General features: G+C 41.2%; 1 protein-coding gene across 4 annotated transcripts in view; it reads right to left on the bottom strand.

Moving 5' to 3' along the window:
• The window catches only part of CPQ (carboxypeptidase Q), a 158,452-nt gene that overhangs the window by 46,111 nt on the left and 99,487 nt on the right, over positions 1-12,854 (bottom strand). For all 4 annotated transcript variants that reach the window (XM_040587388.1, XM_040587387.1, XM_040587385.1 and 1 more), the window contains one exon: positions 11,654-11,765. In XM_040587388.1, coding sequence (XP_040443322.1) covers positions 11,654-11,765 — 112 coding nt within the window. The remainder of the gene's footprint in view (positions 1-11,653; positions 11,766-12,854) is intronic.

Genomic DNA, 12,854 nt, shown 5'->3' with positions numbered 1-12,854 from the left:
ACTCAAACTATTCTATGATCACTTACTCTGTAATACTGCTTAAGTCACTGATTTATTTGCTTCAGTAGCTACTGGAGAGTTATATACAGATATATCATTCTCAAGTCTTCTCCACTGCTGCATTTAACATTGTAAGCTAGACATTTTTCTGCATTATTACCCTGTGGCCTGAAATTTCTGCAAAAGGGTATTTATACAGAAAGTGATAAGATACATGATGATGATGCTGAAAATCATTAAATTTCTAATACACTCCCTACCTTTTTCAGGTTTGCAGTTTATTAGACATAGGGGATTTACTGGGTGACATTAGATGAGCTATTTCTATCATGCAAGCATTTCTCATAAAATGCCTGGAATTTTTAAAACCTCTGCCACAGCATAAAATAAAAATAAAGTTAGTATTCCACATTTTGCAGAAGAAGAAAAGAATTTATCATCAAACACAGTAGTACAATTTGCTTTCATTTCAAGCAACTATTACCTAATTTATGTACTCTGTGGCATGGGCAAGCACTGTTCTAGACACCCCTAGCACCCTGTTTCTCTGGCTAATTTCAAAGAATACACATATAGCAATAAAATGCAATTTATAGAATGACAGTAGTAATGCAATTAATCAAAGATGTCCAGACCTTTGACCAAGAAGAAGCCTCCATTCTAAACCAGCAGGATTTTAGCTTTTCATGCTATTAGAAAATACAATCCTCTATTCAGACAACTAATTTCACTACTTGTGCAGAAAAGTGTCTGTCTAGTTAGTCACTTACTTAAGAAGAGATGGTTTTTTATTTGAGTGAAAAATAATGATTTAACAGAGAAAATCTAAGGCTATTAAAGCTGTAAGCTTCAAGAAGTAAGGCAAAGCACACCTCAAAAAAACCTTTTAATATTAATTAAACCCTGGCTACAGTATATTTCTAATTCTGTAGTGAAGTTCAAATTAGACATGGGAAACAGCTTTTTGCTTGAGAAACTGTCTTTGCTTTCTTCTTAAAATAGTCTAATGCAATGCCATCACCTTGATTTTTCTCTGTTGATAGGGGTTGTTTGCAGCACTAAGGACGAAGCGAGTCATGAAGGTCTGGAGTAGAGAAATGAGGTCTCCTGGAGTAGAGACGTGGCATCACAGGAAAAAAGACAGAAAATGGGCAGGTCAGGGGCTGGAGAGCAGGAAATGAAAGCGCAGGCAGGAGCCATGCTGGGCACTGCAGCTTGACCTCACCTGAGGCTGGCAGCATGCCCAGAGCCAAGCTTTGGGTGGTAAGGGGAGACGACACTGCCACAGCCACAGAGCATGAGCAGCTTTGTGGACAGGTCCTTGCAAAGAGGACACAGGGGGACAGCAAGGCCTGAGCTGGGCTTGGGAAGGATTGGGGCTTGCAGAGCTCCAGCGGCAGGCCACCGGCGTCAATGGCAGTGCAGCGACACACTGAGATGCATCCAAGCAAACTTTTTTTCCTGTTTTTTAGGGAGGCTGATGAGATTATGACAGAATAGGAAGGGAAAATTTACAGAAGAGCAGAGGTGGGAAACATGAGAGGTTTTAGGTAGATTTAGGCAATGGAATATCCATGAGGAAATGTCCAGGAAGAAGCTGGGTATACAAGACCGAAGAGGAATGATTTGCAAAGCAAAGTAACAAAAGCTGTGAATGATTTGCAAGTCTAGTAACTAAAAATAATGTGGATTAAGCCTTTTGGCTGGGGAGATGGGAGGAGAAGAGGGAAGCCAAGCCCAGAGCCTGGTGGAATGGGCTGCAATCCAGCCAGGTGGCAACGCTGCCAGAGTAAGGGTTTCTCTGGGGGACACATCATTGCCACCCGGCAGCACAGATCAGGGACACGCTCAGATGAGAAAAACTGACAAATGTGCTCTTCTGCGCATGGGGTTTTAAACAAAGAACCAGTTACTGCAGTGTCATGAAGTCAATACAAGTCATGTCTACAAAATAAAAAAAGAAAACCTGCTACTTATGTGGCTAAAACAGCAAAGTACCAAGTCAGCAGAGGACTCCTCCACCCCCTGCCCTGCTATAATCCTGTTGCCATGTTGTCCAAAGTCCCACAAAAGGAAAAGGACATTGCCCGCCCTTAAAATGCACCTTATCCCTCTTTAGAAACACCTCCTTCCTTAAACGTATTTAGAGATCTCATCAAATTGTGGAGCAGAAAAGGCCCCGCAGGGCCCCGCTCCCCAACTCTTTGGCATTCTAAGCATCAACCATAGTTTGATCTTACTGGGTGGTGGCTCTGTCTTCTGCCTCTGCTGCCCCGCTCTTTGTATCAGAGAAATCCCAAATCTGACTGTCCTCAGAGCTGATGAGTCAGAAAATGCACCAGCCATACTTGTGTCTCCATATTGAAAAGATACACCTTAAAAACCCCGACAGCATAGACAAGATGGCCCTGACTTCATCTGGGAAGGATTTCAGCATTTCACCATGTCAGCCACATTACAGGTTTTAAAAAGAAAACACCATAGCCTCTGTCACCAGGTTTTTAAGATTTTTACAGATAGACAAAGCACATATTTTATCTTGAATTTCCTGGGTAAATTAAAGCTTGCAGAGAAGCAGCAGTCCACAGGACACATAGCAACATTGTTATGGAGGGCCGTATGCCTAAATTTACTGCCAGATTAACAACTTTGTATGTCTGCAGTCACCCCTCTGCTATGGCAAGCTAGTGTGGAAATTGAAGATTTAATTATTTGCCAAATATGCATTCAACCAAATGTTGAACTGAAGCAATAAATGCAGTTGTAGTGTAACAGCATATGCAGATATTTCATACCAAGTAGATTTAATAGATTTGCAAAAGGTGAAGGTCAGAATAAAATATGCAACTTTGGGGAAGTGGAAAGAATGTAAGAATAAGAAGTTAATATCAGCCATGTTTAATTAAAAAAGCCCCAACCCTACAGCAAAAGCAGTCATTTAACTGTGTTTCACAACATATGTCCTGCACAGCAAACAACTACACCACCACAGCTAGAGGAAATTCAGAAAAATGTTTAACAAATTTTTTGGCAAGTAGGTTAAAATTTCAGTTATATGACTTCAATTAAACTAGCAGAAAAGGAATGGCTCCAGTGATCATTTTTTTAATAAAACATATCTTTAGTCCTCATATATTAGCCAGTGAATTTGGACTTGAGAAATGTAACTTCATACAGAGACTACAGTGAACTGCATAAAAATCTGTCTTATGGTTTTCCAGTCACATTAGTCACAGGAATAATTCAGATGAGAGTTAAAATTTCATTTTTAAATAAGTTTTAAGGGAAAAAACTGTCTAATCAACTCCTTATGAGTTACATAAAATGTACTTCAGGTAGTACCTTAAAATTCTTATGTGCATTGCTTTAAAAACATTTCTGTAGTTTTCTGTGCCTTTGTCCTACGAAACAGAAATTTGGTTGTGCCAGATCCATGTCTACACCTATAGGAAAGCTGACCCATGAAACTCCATACCCCTTAACAGTGGCAAAGAGAAGAGGGGGAACTATGCATGGCACCTATCACCATACATTTCTCTCTTTCTCATGTGCTTATAGGTCATCTTCTAGGAATGTAGGAAAGCCATGTAAAAGGTGTGATGGGTGGGATTAGGCTTTGTCAACAGTCATCCTTCCTTCATCAGGCTGCTCCAACAGCAACAGCAACAGGCATCCTGCCCTGAGTGCAGAAGAGGAAAGTGTGCCCTGTTCATCTACTTGACTCCTGGTATTCACTGGCTCTGGCAGCTCCCCATAGCAAATATTTTTTCACATGGAAGAACCAGGGTTCCCAGAAGCACTTGGAGGCACAGTCCGAGCAGGAGACTTCCTGGTCTAATGTGGAATGCAGACATGACTGCACATGAGCTCAGTGAACAAGACAACAGCAAATGCAGGGAAACATATACTCAGTACCACAATCCATCATTATAGTGGTCTTTGGAGTGCAGCCTTCCCTGAAGTCTACGCTGACTACTTCAACACAGGCAGGAGTTCAGATAGCAATAACTGGCGATGCCTTACACTGCTGTGGTTCAAGCTGTTCTAGAGAAAGAGCGTAAGTTTGTGATTCGGCCAATTCACAGCACTGCCACTGGGCTTCTTCAGAAGATGCACCCTGTAAACACACAGACCGGGCAGTAGCTGGAGGACATGTGTGCACCTCTGGGCTTGGCAGGGCACCAAGAGCTGACTAGCGATGAGGCAAGCAAGACCCAGACACAGCCAGGGAAAGGTAGAAAACACATTTCTGGACAAGGAGAGCAAGCTTGCGGGTAAATGTTGCTGAAAGAAACCTGGGATGTGAACAAAGGACCTGTTGACTATTTGATTTCTCCTGTGCTAGACAAGATGAGACTCTGAAAATGAACTAGACTGTAGTTTCAAGTAGCAGCCCCTATCAACTTCTCTTCTCAACAGAAAAAAAAATTGGCTCCAGCTGTTTTAATTAAGAGACTCAACCCAACAATTATCATATCTAAAGTTTTTCAGAAGAAAGCAGTGAAATTTATCCATCAAAATCGACTGCATCTCTAACTCCAATGGGCTGCAAGTTAGGAGGCTTAAAATATTATGCTTAGAAAGCCGACGCTGCCATACAACCACCTTCTAAAGAGCATTCTCTATTATTGTCATTATTCAGTTCCCTCAAGCTCCCTTTAAGGATAAAAGTCCCATGTTTCTAGCACTGGAGCATGAGGTAGCTTTGGCAGGGTGCTCCCCAGGGTGGGAGAAGGGCAGAGTGCCTGTGGCCTCGGCTGGGAAATGCCCCTCAGCCAAGCGATGCAGGAACACAGCTGGATTAGGAGCAAAGAGACAGCACTGACTAAAGCTCTGAAATCACCAGTTACATGCTGCCTACTTCTTGCTCAAATATACTGTAGACAAGTTATTAGTCCTGAGCAAGGCCAGCATGGTAGCAGCCACAGGCTTGAAATGGTGGGAGAGGAACACAAATACCACCTTCACAGAAACTGGCAACAACATCCAGAGCTGGATTGAGTCCCACAGGCTGTCTGTCCAACTTGTTTAGCCAACTAAAGGCAAAATATTGCATCAAAATAAATTCTGGGTAATTTTATGGTGATTATTTTTTTTTTTAGTAGCTGCTTAACTAGTCTTTCACCTCACCTGGAAAGGCAGATTCTTTTGTAAATCTCATGGGGACAAGAGGAACTGTGTTTCAAATTCCAGTAGAGTATTAACCCAACAAACACGAAAATGCTGAGGCAAATGGCGTCAGCCATCTCCAGAGATGCCCTTTTTTGCACACAAGCTAATAAAAGTAAAATTTGAGAATTGTAAATGCAACCTGAAAACAAGTTGAGTTTGAGGTTTCTATACTGTAATTAGCAACACAGCTGGTTCAGTTTGCTTGAGTGCTGTCTCTTCTACAGCTTCCAAATGTCCTCACACCGTTTCACAGCTCATGCAACACCCTATGGGTTTCCTCAGCTTAAAGATGGGAACCCCTCAGCCCTTCCCCCCTAAAACACCCCTAGTGCCTTCCCATGATCTCTGAATTAACCCAGACAACATTCTTACTACTACTGGAGCAATATTTGCTACCGATCACATAGAGACTGCAAACAGATTCAAAAGAAAGAGGCTCCAGTGCTTACACCAAAGCTACATGCGTGCTGATTAACCAGCATTTGTCATCATAAGGAAAGGATAAAAGCTGAGTTCCTTCCTGCCTCTCCCTCAGCCGGGACATCAATGCACTTGCCCATCTCTCCTCAATCACCCATTTGCAAAGAACATATCAGAACTTCATATTCTAAATATTTCTATGCCTCTATCAAATTTAGTTAAAATTGATCAAAAGGTTAAAGACTGCAGAGGGCTGGGGAGGGCAGCAGCTGCCAGACACAGCTGCAGGCAAGCTGCACATTGCACAAGCTTACTGCCTCGGACACCCTGCCTGCAGTTATGAATGGTAATTTCTTAAGCATCAGAAATCCTCAGCTAATTGCAACAGCCCTGGCTCCACTGAATGAAAGGGAGTTTACCAGTTCATACCAGCCCATAAATGCCTCTAAAGACATCTTCATTTCCAGAAAAAGGAACAAAGAACCAGGACCAGATGAGACTTTAGTCTTTCTTCTCATAAACAACTTCTGCGGAAACACTTTCAGTTTTTCAGTTTTTAACCACATAAGCCATAAAGCAGTTCACCACAGATCTTGCTGATCATCAGCATGTATAAGCTTCAAGGGTTCTGGGGAAAAAACCCTGGTTTTCTTTCCTTTGTGCTTCATTAAACTTCAGCGTTAACTGGGAGGAAAGACTCCTTTGGATAACATTAGTCAATATGGCCACCAGTTGGTGAATTTTTCTGAAAATGAGTTACCGGCAAAGCAAGCAGCTGCGAGAGTATAGTTGATACAGAGAATGTGATATGGGTGCACTAAGGAAACCACTTCTCTTTACTCTGGTCAGGAGATGTCTACAACCAGTGCTGTGACCAACAGGTGCACAAGCTGGTGCTGGCATTTAACTGTACATTGCTGGAAGGGATGTTTCGCAAGTGAAGCTCCAGCTGCTTCAGAAGAGACAGAGTTGAGTTTTCTGCACAGGGTGGCTGTGGAAAAGCCATTTGGAGTAAGATTCACCTTGCTGAAAGGTAACCATCTAAAAGCTGGTGTTTGCTCTAAATTTGATGCCTGGACTTCCTCCCTGGAAAAGATGGAGAGGGAACCGCACCCCCAGCAGCTGCCCCCCTCCTGTCACCCTGCTGTGGAAGATGGGCAGAGAGACAGTACCGCTATTAGAAGCAAAGTATTCCGCCGAACTTGAAACTTTCCACTTTTTAGCTCTTCTATTTTCCAGGGCTAACTGAATCATTATCTCTCTAAACCATATTCAGAAACTACAGTAGTTTTTAAATCTATTTTTTATGTTTATATTATAAAAAGCCTGTGTTTTTAAGGTAGTGCTCTTTTGAAATGTATACATGGGGATTTTATATGAATTAAATCTTTTTATTCCACTCTTTGGCAATATAATACAAAAATATTTCAGTGCAACCTAGTTTTCATGTAATTCCCTTTCTCTCAAAATGAAACAGCATTCACATGAAGTCAGAAAGTGAAATGGGAAAAAAAAATCCTACCAAAAGTTTGAAGTTTTGAAGACTTCAAATTGTGCTACTACTTCAGATTGTGCTATTGTTATGTGTCCTTGTAGGGAACACGTAACTATTACAGTGTCTGAAATTCTACAAAAAATAAAACAACCACAAAAAAAAAAAAAAAAAACAGGAAGAAAAAAGATAAAAAAACAGTACAGAAACTGCCAGTTCAATTAAAAATAAAGGCCAACACTGAAGATTCAGGAAATACAAAGGCTTACACATTAAGTAAGTGATTTACTTAGAAATAAAAGCGAAAACTGTTTAATTTTTTTCTTGAGGCAAGAAAACTGCACTGCTTAAAATAAAATGCAACAATTTTAAACTCTAATTTTAATGATTTTTCAATTAATTTCATGTATTTAGTCCTAAGCCAATAGCTATTAAATGGTTTCAGGAGAACATTATGTTCAAAGTATGGAATGTTACTTAAACTGTAGTAATTCTCCAAGTACTACGTGGAATTATCAAAATCTTAATTAACAGGCGTAACTTGGGTCCACCAGCCACATCCAAGGGTCAAAGTGATACCATGATGAAGGGCTATTAGATCAGCATGGAAAAAACCTGTTTAAATAGTGTAGTAATATCTTGCTTTCATGGAACCAATGGACCATGACAGAAGTAGTGGCAGTGTTTCTCACTACACAATGCAAACTTCGTATTCTAGAATTCATATTTCAGAAGCTTGCTTCAGCTTTAAGATCATATCATCATAGCTGTAAGGCTGTAAGATCAGTTACACTTTGGTAAATGCAGACATAGTATTTATGGCTAGACAATGCACCATGGCTTTAAGACTCCCAGTACACAGTACAAAAATTCTACGTGTGCATACAGATGAGCCAGTTGAGTTGACTTATCCCCATGTCCCCATGTCAAATGTATTTGGTGGGCTAATCTAAGATTAAATTCATCAGGGTCCACAAGGATATTAAACCAAATCTCCACAGTTCAAAATATAATGCTTACTCAAAAAACACAATCTGTGGAATTGATTTTAAATAAAACTCACTAATTTCTCTCACAATCTGCACATCTGTTACTTTGCTGTCCTTTTTGTCACATTTCATGTGTACTGTAAAATATAAAATCTGCATTAACCGCTCTGCTACGGCAGACAGGTTATGAAAGGCCCCATCCCCCGTGCTTATCTACAGGTTACATGTAATGACTCACGAGTCCTCTCCCAGCCTTACGTTCCTGTAGAACACTGGTATAACAAGAAGAGCTGAACACAACAGCTGGCCAGAACAAAGGGCTTCAGCAAAGGCTCCGGCATTTCCCAGCTGAGAAAACAGCATTTCACCACAGGTCGTACACCAAACACACAGGCTACTACCAGAGGAAATCAAATATTTGAACAAGCAGAAAGTGATGCATTTCAGTCATGCGTGAAGGGAAACCCAGTGAATAAGAATTATACAATGCCACCATGAACTTGCCCTTAAGAGACACAAACCAGTTTATTGTGAATGGAATAGAGTCAGCAAACACAGAAGCATAATTTTTTTTTCCTCAAGGTGGAGAGAACATAGACAATTTTCCAAGAATTACAAAAGAAATGTAAAAACACTAAAAGAAGGAGTAGGCTTTAGTTTACTTTTAAAAGACTAAAAATTACAACAGATACTACTTGGTTTTGGTTACAGACTGATACTTCATTCATTCTGAGGGTGGGAAAGTGAGATGTAAGAGGTTCAATTAATGCAAAACAAAGGAATAGGAATTCACAGGGATGTCTGATGTTTACCACTGCAGTATGAGAGTGGCTGATCACATAACAGAGCTTGTCTACAAAGCGCTCTTCAAGAAACACTGAGATTGTTCAAGTGCACAAATCCTTCTTATTGGAAGCAGGGAAAGCTAGTTTATTATTTAAACTCTGCCAGAGCTAACAGCAGGAGTAGCAGCAGATTTCAGCTTTTAATGAATATGTGGTGCATTCGTCTTGACCACAGGTTACAGTTCTGGAAAAAGGGAATGATTAGGAAAAATAGATTCCATCTAACGAAGGGGGAAAAGCATCCTTGGATATCAACTTCACAATCTAAGTAGTCTGTTTTGAACTAGTTTAGAGAGTGACAAAAGCCCATATGGAAGTAAGACCAGCAAAAAACTACAGATCAAGCAGTAAGACTGGAATTTGCAGTTTGGAGACCAGAAATCAGACTAGGCCAAGGCAGACTGGGAACAGCAGGACAGCAGGCCAGACTTTGAGAGGCTGGGTGTTGAGAGAACACAGGCAGATGACTGTGCAACCATAGCTCCCTCTTGCCCATGCACTGGCCCTATCTCATCTTACCTTGTGGACCATCTCTTCTACCAAACACACCCTATGTGGGCATATGTAGACCATGCCCTTCCATAATAACACTCTGTTTGCAGCCCAGTTCTACCCACAAGTCAGATGAAGCCCAAAAGCAGAAGAAATTGGCCTTTCAGATCCCACACATAGGGTCTATGCAAATCAGGAGGCAACAGGCTGAGCAATTCCACTCTGGTATTTTAACCATAGCACTACTAGAACAGACATATCCACACTAGAAGCCACCTTTTCCTCTTTCTCTCCTTCTTTGTTTACCTTTAGCATTGTCAGTGTGGGAGTTCAATTCAACTTGTACTTCTGCTGCACAGAAATTCTGCAGGAGGGAGACTAGCAAGTCCAGTGTCAACAGCCTGTGTGCTAGAGTATCAGCTTCAGAAGAGCCCAGCTGATCTGCAGCCTGTATTCCAGAACCCAGTCACCTTGTCACCCTGCTGATTACCCAGGATTATTCAAAGACGTGATCACTGGAATCAGAACATTGCTCTGCATGCCACAAAACTATTGTAGCAGGATACACCAGTGTGTAAGCCCTCAGTGTCAAATGTTGCTTGACAAGACACATGAGCTCACAACATCTGACAGGTCATCATGGCTAAGCTAAATTTGGCAGAAGTGTATCCCTATAGTGATGAGACTCAAGTGTGTGCTTGCTCTGACCTGGATTACCTTTGTGTGGGAAGCTGGACCGATGAGACCCACCAACGCCACAGCAGATGTATTATCTTGACATTGCTATGGCAGGAAGCTCATGCAATCACCACTGTGAATGACTACTGCCAGAGAAGAGATTTAAGGCAGGAAGATAACACCACTGCCACCGCAGCGACTTACCTATACATTGTTAAAGGAGGAAACCGACTGATGCCATGGAGCAACAGGGCAGGCTGATCCTGCAAAACTTGACCAAGCCCCTGTGCACGTATCCAGACTTGGGGTCAGGGGGGTCAAGGTGCCTGGAGGCCCCTTGATGTTGGGCACGTACACCATTGTCAAGTGGAGGTGTGGTTGAGCAGAACGGCTTGTAACAACCCTATAAAAAACGGAACCAACTAAGATTGGACAGGACGTTCCCCCACCGGACTTGGAAACGAATCAGACTGTCAGGACACCGCAGCTCCGGGGTGGTAGCTATTGCCCTGAACTCTTCCCTTTTCTTTCCTTCTTTCTTTCCTTCTTTTCTCTCTCTTTATCTTTTGCTCTCTCTCCCTTTGCATTCGCAGATTTATTGTTGGGCAAATAAAGTTCCTTGGCTCTTGACTCCGTTTTGAGTCTTAATTCTGTTCCTGAGAATACAAACAGAACCACGCTCCGGTCTCAGACCGGCATGCAACACTTTGCCAGGGAAATCAGCTGTCACAGTCCAAAGCAGAGCCCAAGTGCACAGCAAGATAAAAGCACCATACTCAGGAAATCAGCTCTCTAGTACAAAGCTGAGAACACACCAGTTTGATGGTATAGATGTATCTATCCATATTTGGTGTAACAACTCCAGGCAGGATATAAACTTATTTAGGAAGAACATTCAAGGAAAAAACCAAAACCACCAGAATATGTACGTTGGATTTCTGTGAAGTTCAGAATAATTTTTGCTGAATACCTTTACATGCAGATGAAAGGGAGAAGACCAGAGGCAGGATCATTGTCCAGATCCAGTCCTACTTATGGGCTCTTGAGAGGGACTTAGATGAAATTATCTTGAGAAGTCATCAAGAGCAAGGTAAAGGACTGGGAATTAGATTAACTGAGTAACCAATGTAAAAGCAACATGTAGGACAGTGAAAGAATTAGGAACATGTTGAATGACAATATTTGCTTAAAAGGCAGAGAACAATATCAGAAGGCTATGGCTATCTGTGACTTCATGATAATAGGGAGGAACTCATTAAGACAATATGAAAAAGACTGACTTCATTCTACAGTACCTAGACAGTATATCTCACACTGAATTTTCATTCTGTGATGACGGTGACCATGCAGGCTCAAAGCACTTTCTAGATCACTGATTGATGTGTTGCTTTTGGATGACCCCTGTGATGCAAGAAGGACTTTAACAGACAAACCTGCAAATACTTATACTAAGTATGAATACTTGTGCACAGAGGAATGGATAAAATAGAAAATCCAGTTTTGACAACATACAAAATGTCATGGAAATGTAATGCATTAAAAATATTTTAAAATTATGTATTTACCCAGATCCTTAATGAGTGATAATGCTTCCCATGATATGAATGCTCCACCACCATCATCCATAGCTCCCTGCCCAACGTCCCAGCTGTCCAGATGTCCACTGACCAATACAATCTGGAAAAGATTAAAAAAAAATTAAGAGAAAATGTATCTACATGAAAATACAGAATTAGAAAAATCAGTTCAGTATTTAAGCATTTTAATGATTTTGTCATAAATTTGGCTGTTTAATTTAGAATGGGAAGAAGGAAACATTTCAAATAAAACTAAAACATTGTTCTCCAGTCACTGAATATAAATCTGGGATGACTAAATCCATCCTATTGCTTCAAACCACTGCCTAAATCAAACTAGATACTCTGTGAGAAATACTTAACTGAAAGGTTTTGGCTTGAACCTTAACAAAGTGCATACTTTCCAGAGAAAGAGGACTACTGCACTGTAGAATGGTGAACATTTCTTTCATATTCCAGTTGTTTAAGCCCTTAGGCATGAAATTTGATTAACCCTATTTTTGGGTGCATAATGAAGAAATATAAACTTAGACTGAAGTGTTCCCAGACAAAGATTGCTGGTTTTTATTATATATCTATGGTACTTGTCACAGAGGACCTCTAATTCATTACTGGATCCCCTATGTGCTACAACAGTGACAACGTATTTTATAGTTCCATTAGTCATAAGGATATTTGAAATTTAAAATGACATGGTAGCAAGTCCCAGATGGGTTTTCTGCAAAGAAAGTTTTGTGGCCACAGTAGAGTATAGCAGTATACGTATCTCCTGAAACACCCGCTTTCAGATCTGAACTCTTCGGAAGTCCACAAGCAGCATCAGACCAATAATAGAAGCAAGACCGTTCCCTAACTGGACCTGAAGCTGAAGGGCTGATAAATCTATGATTGCGATGGAAAGGTCAAGGAGGGACAAGAACTCTGAGCTGAGCAGGCAGTGTGGTAAAATGATGGAATAGCATAAAAACAAGAGCAGTGCCCTAGAAATCTTTAAAAACTGGTACCAGTAAAGAGTGCCCTTAGGACAGGGTGGAAGTGGAAGTGTCCAACTTATGACAGCTCAGCACTGTGGAAAAACTGAAGGAGACCCTGGACCATCCACCTGTGCCCTGCCCAGAACTGGTCATACTGGTCATCATGAAGGCATGCTTCCCCCTCTCTGGTTGGCTGATGTCAAACAGGTCTCACA

The sequence above is a fragment of the Falco naumanni genome, chromosome 3 (assembly GCF_017639655.2).
Source record: "Falco naumanni isolate bFalNau1 chromosome 3, bFalNau1.pat, whole genome shotgun sequence".
In the NCBI taxonomy this organism is placed as follows: domain Eukaryota; kingdom Metazoa; phylum Chordata; class Aves; order Falconiformes; family Falconidae; genus Falco; species Falco naumanni.
Note: the sequence above shows the minus strand (reverse complement) of the source record. Positions and strands in the feature narration are given on the sequence as shown.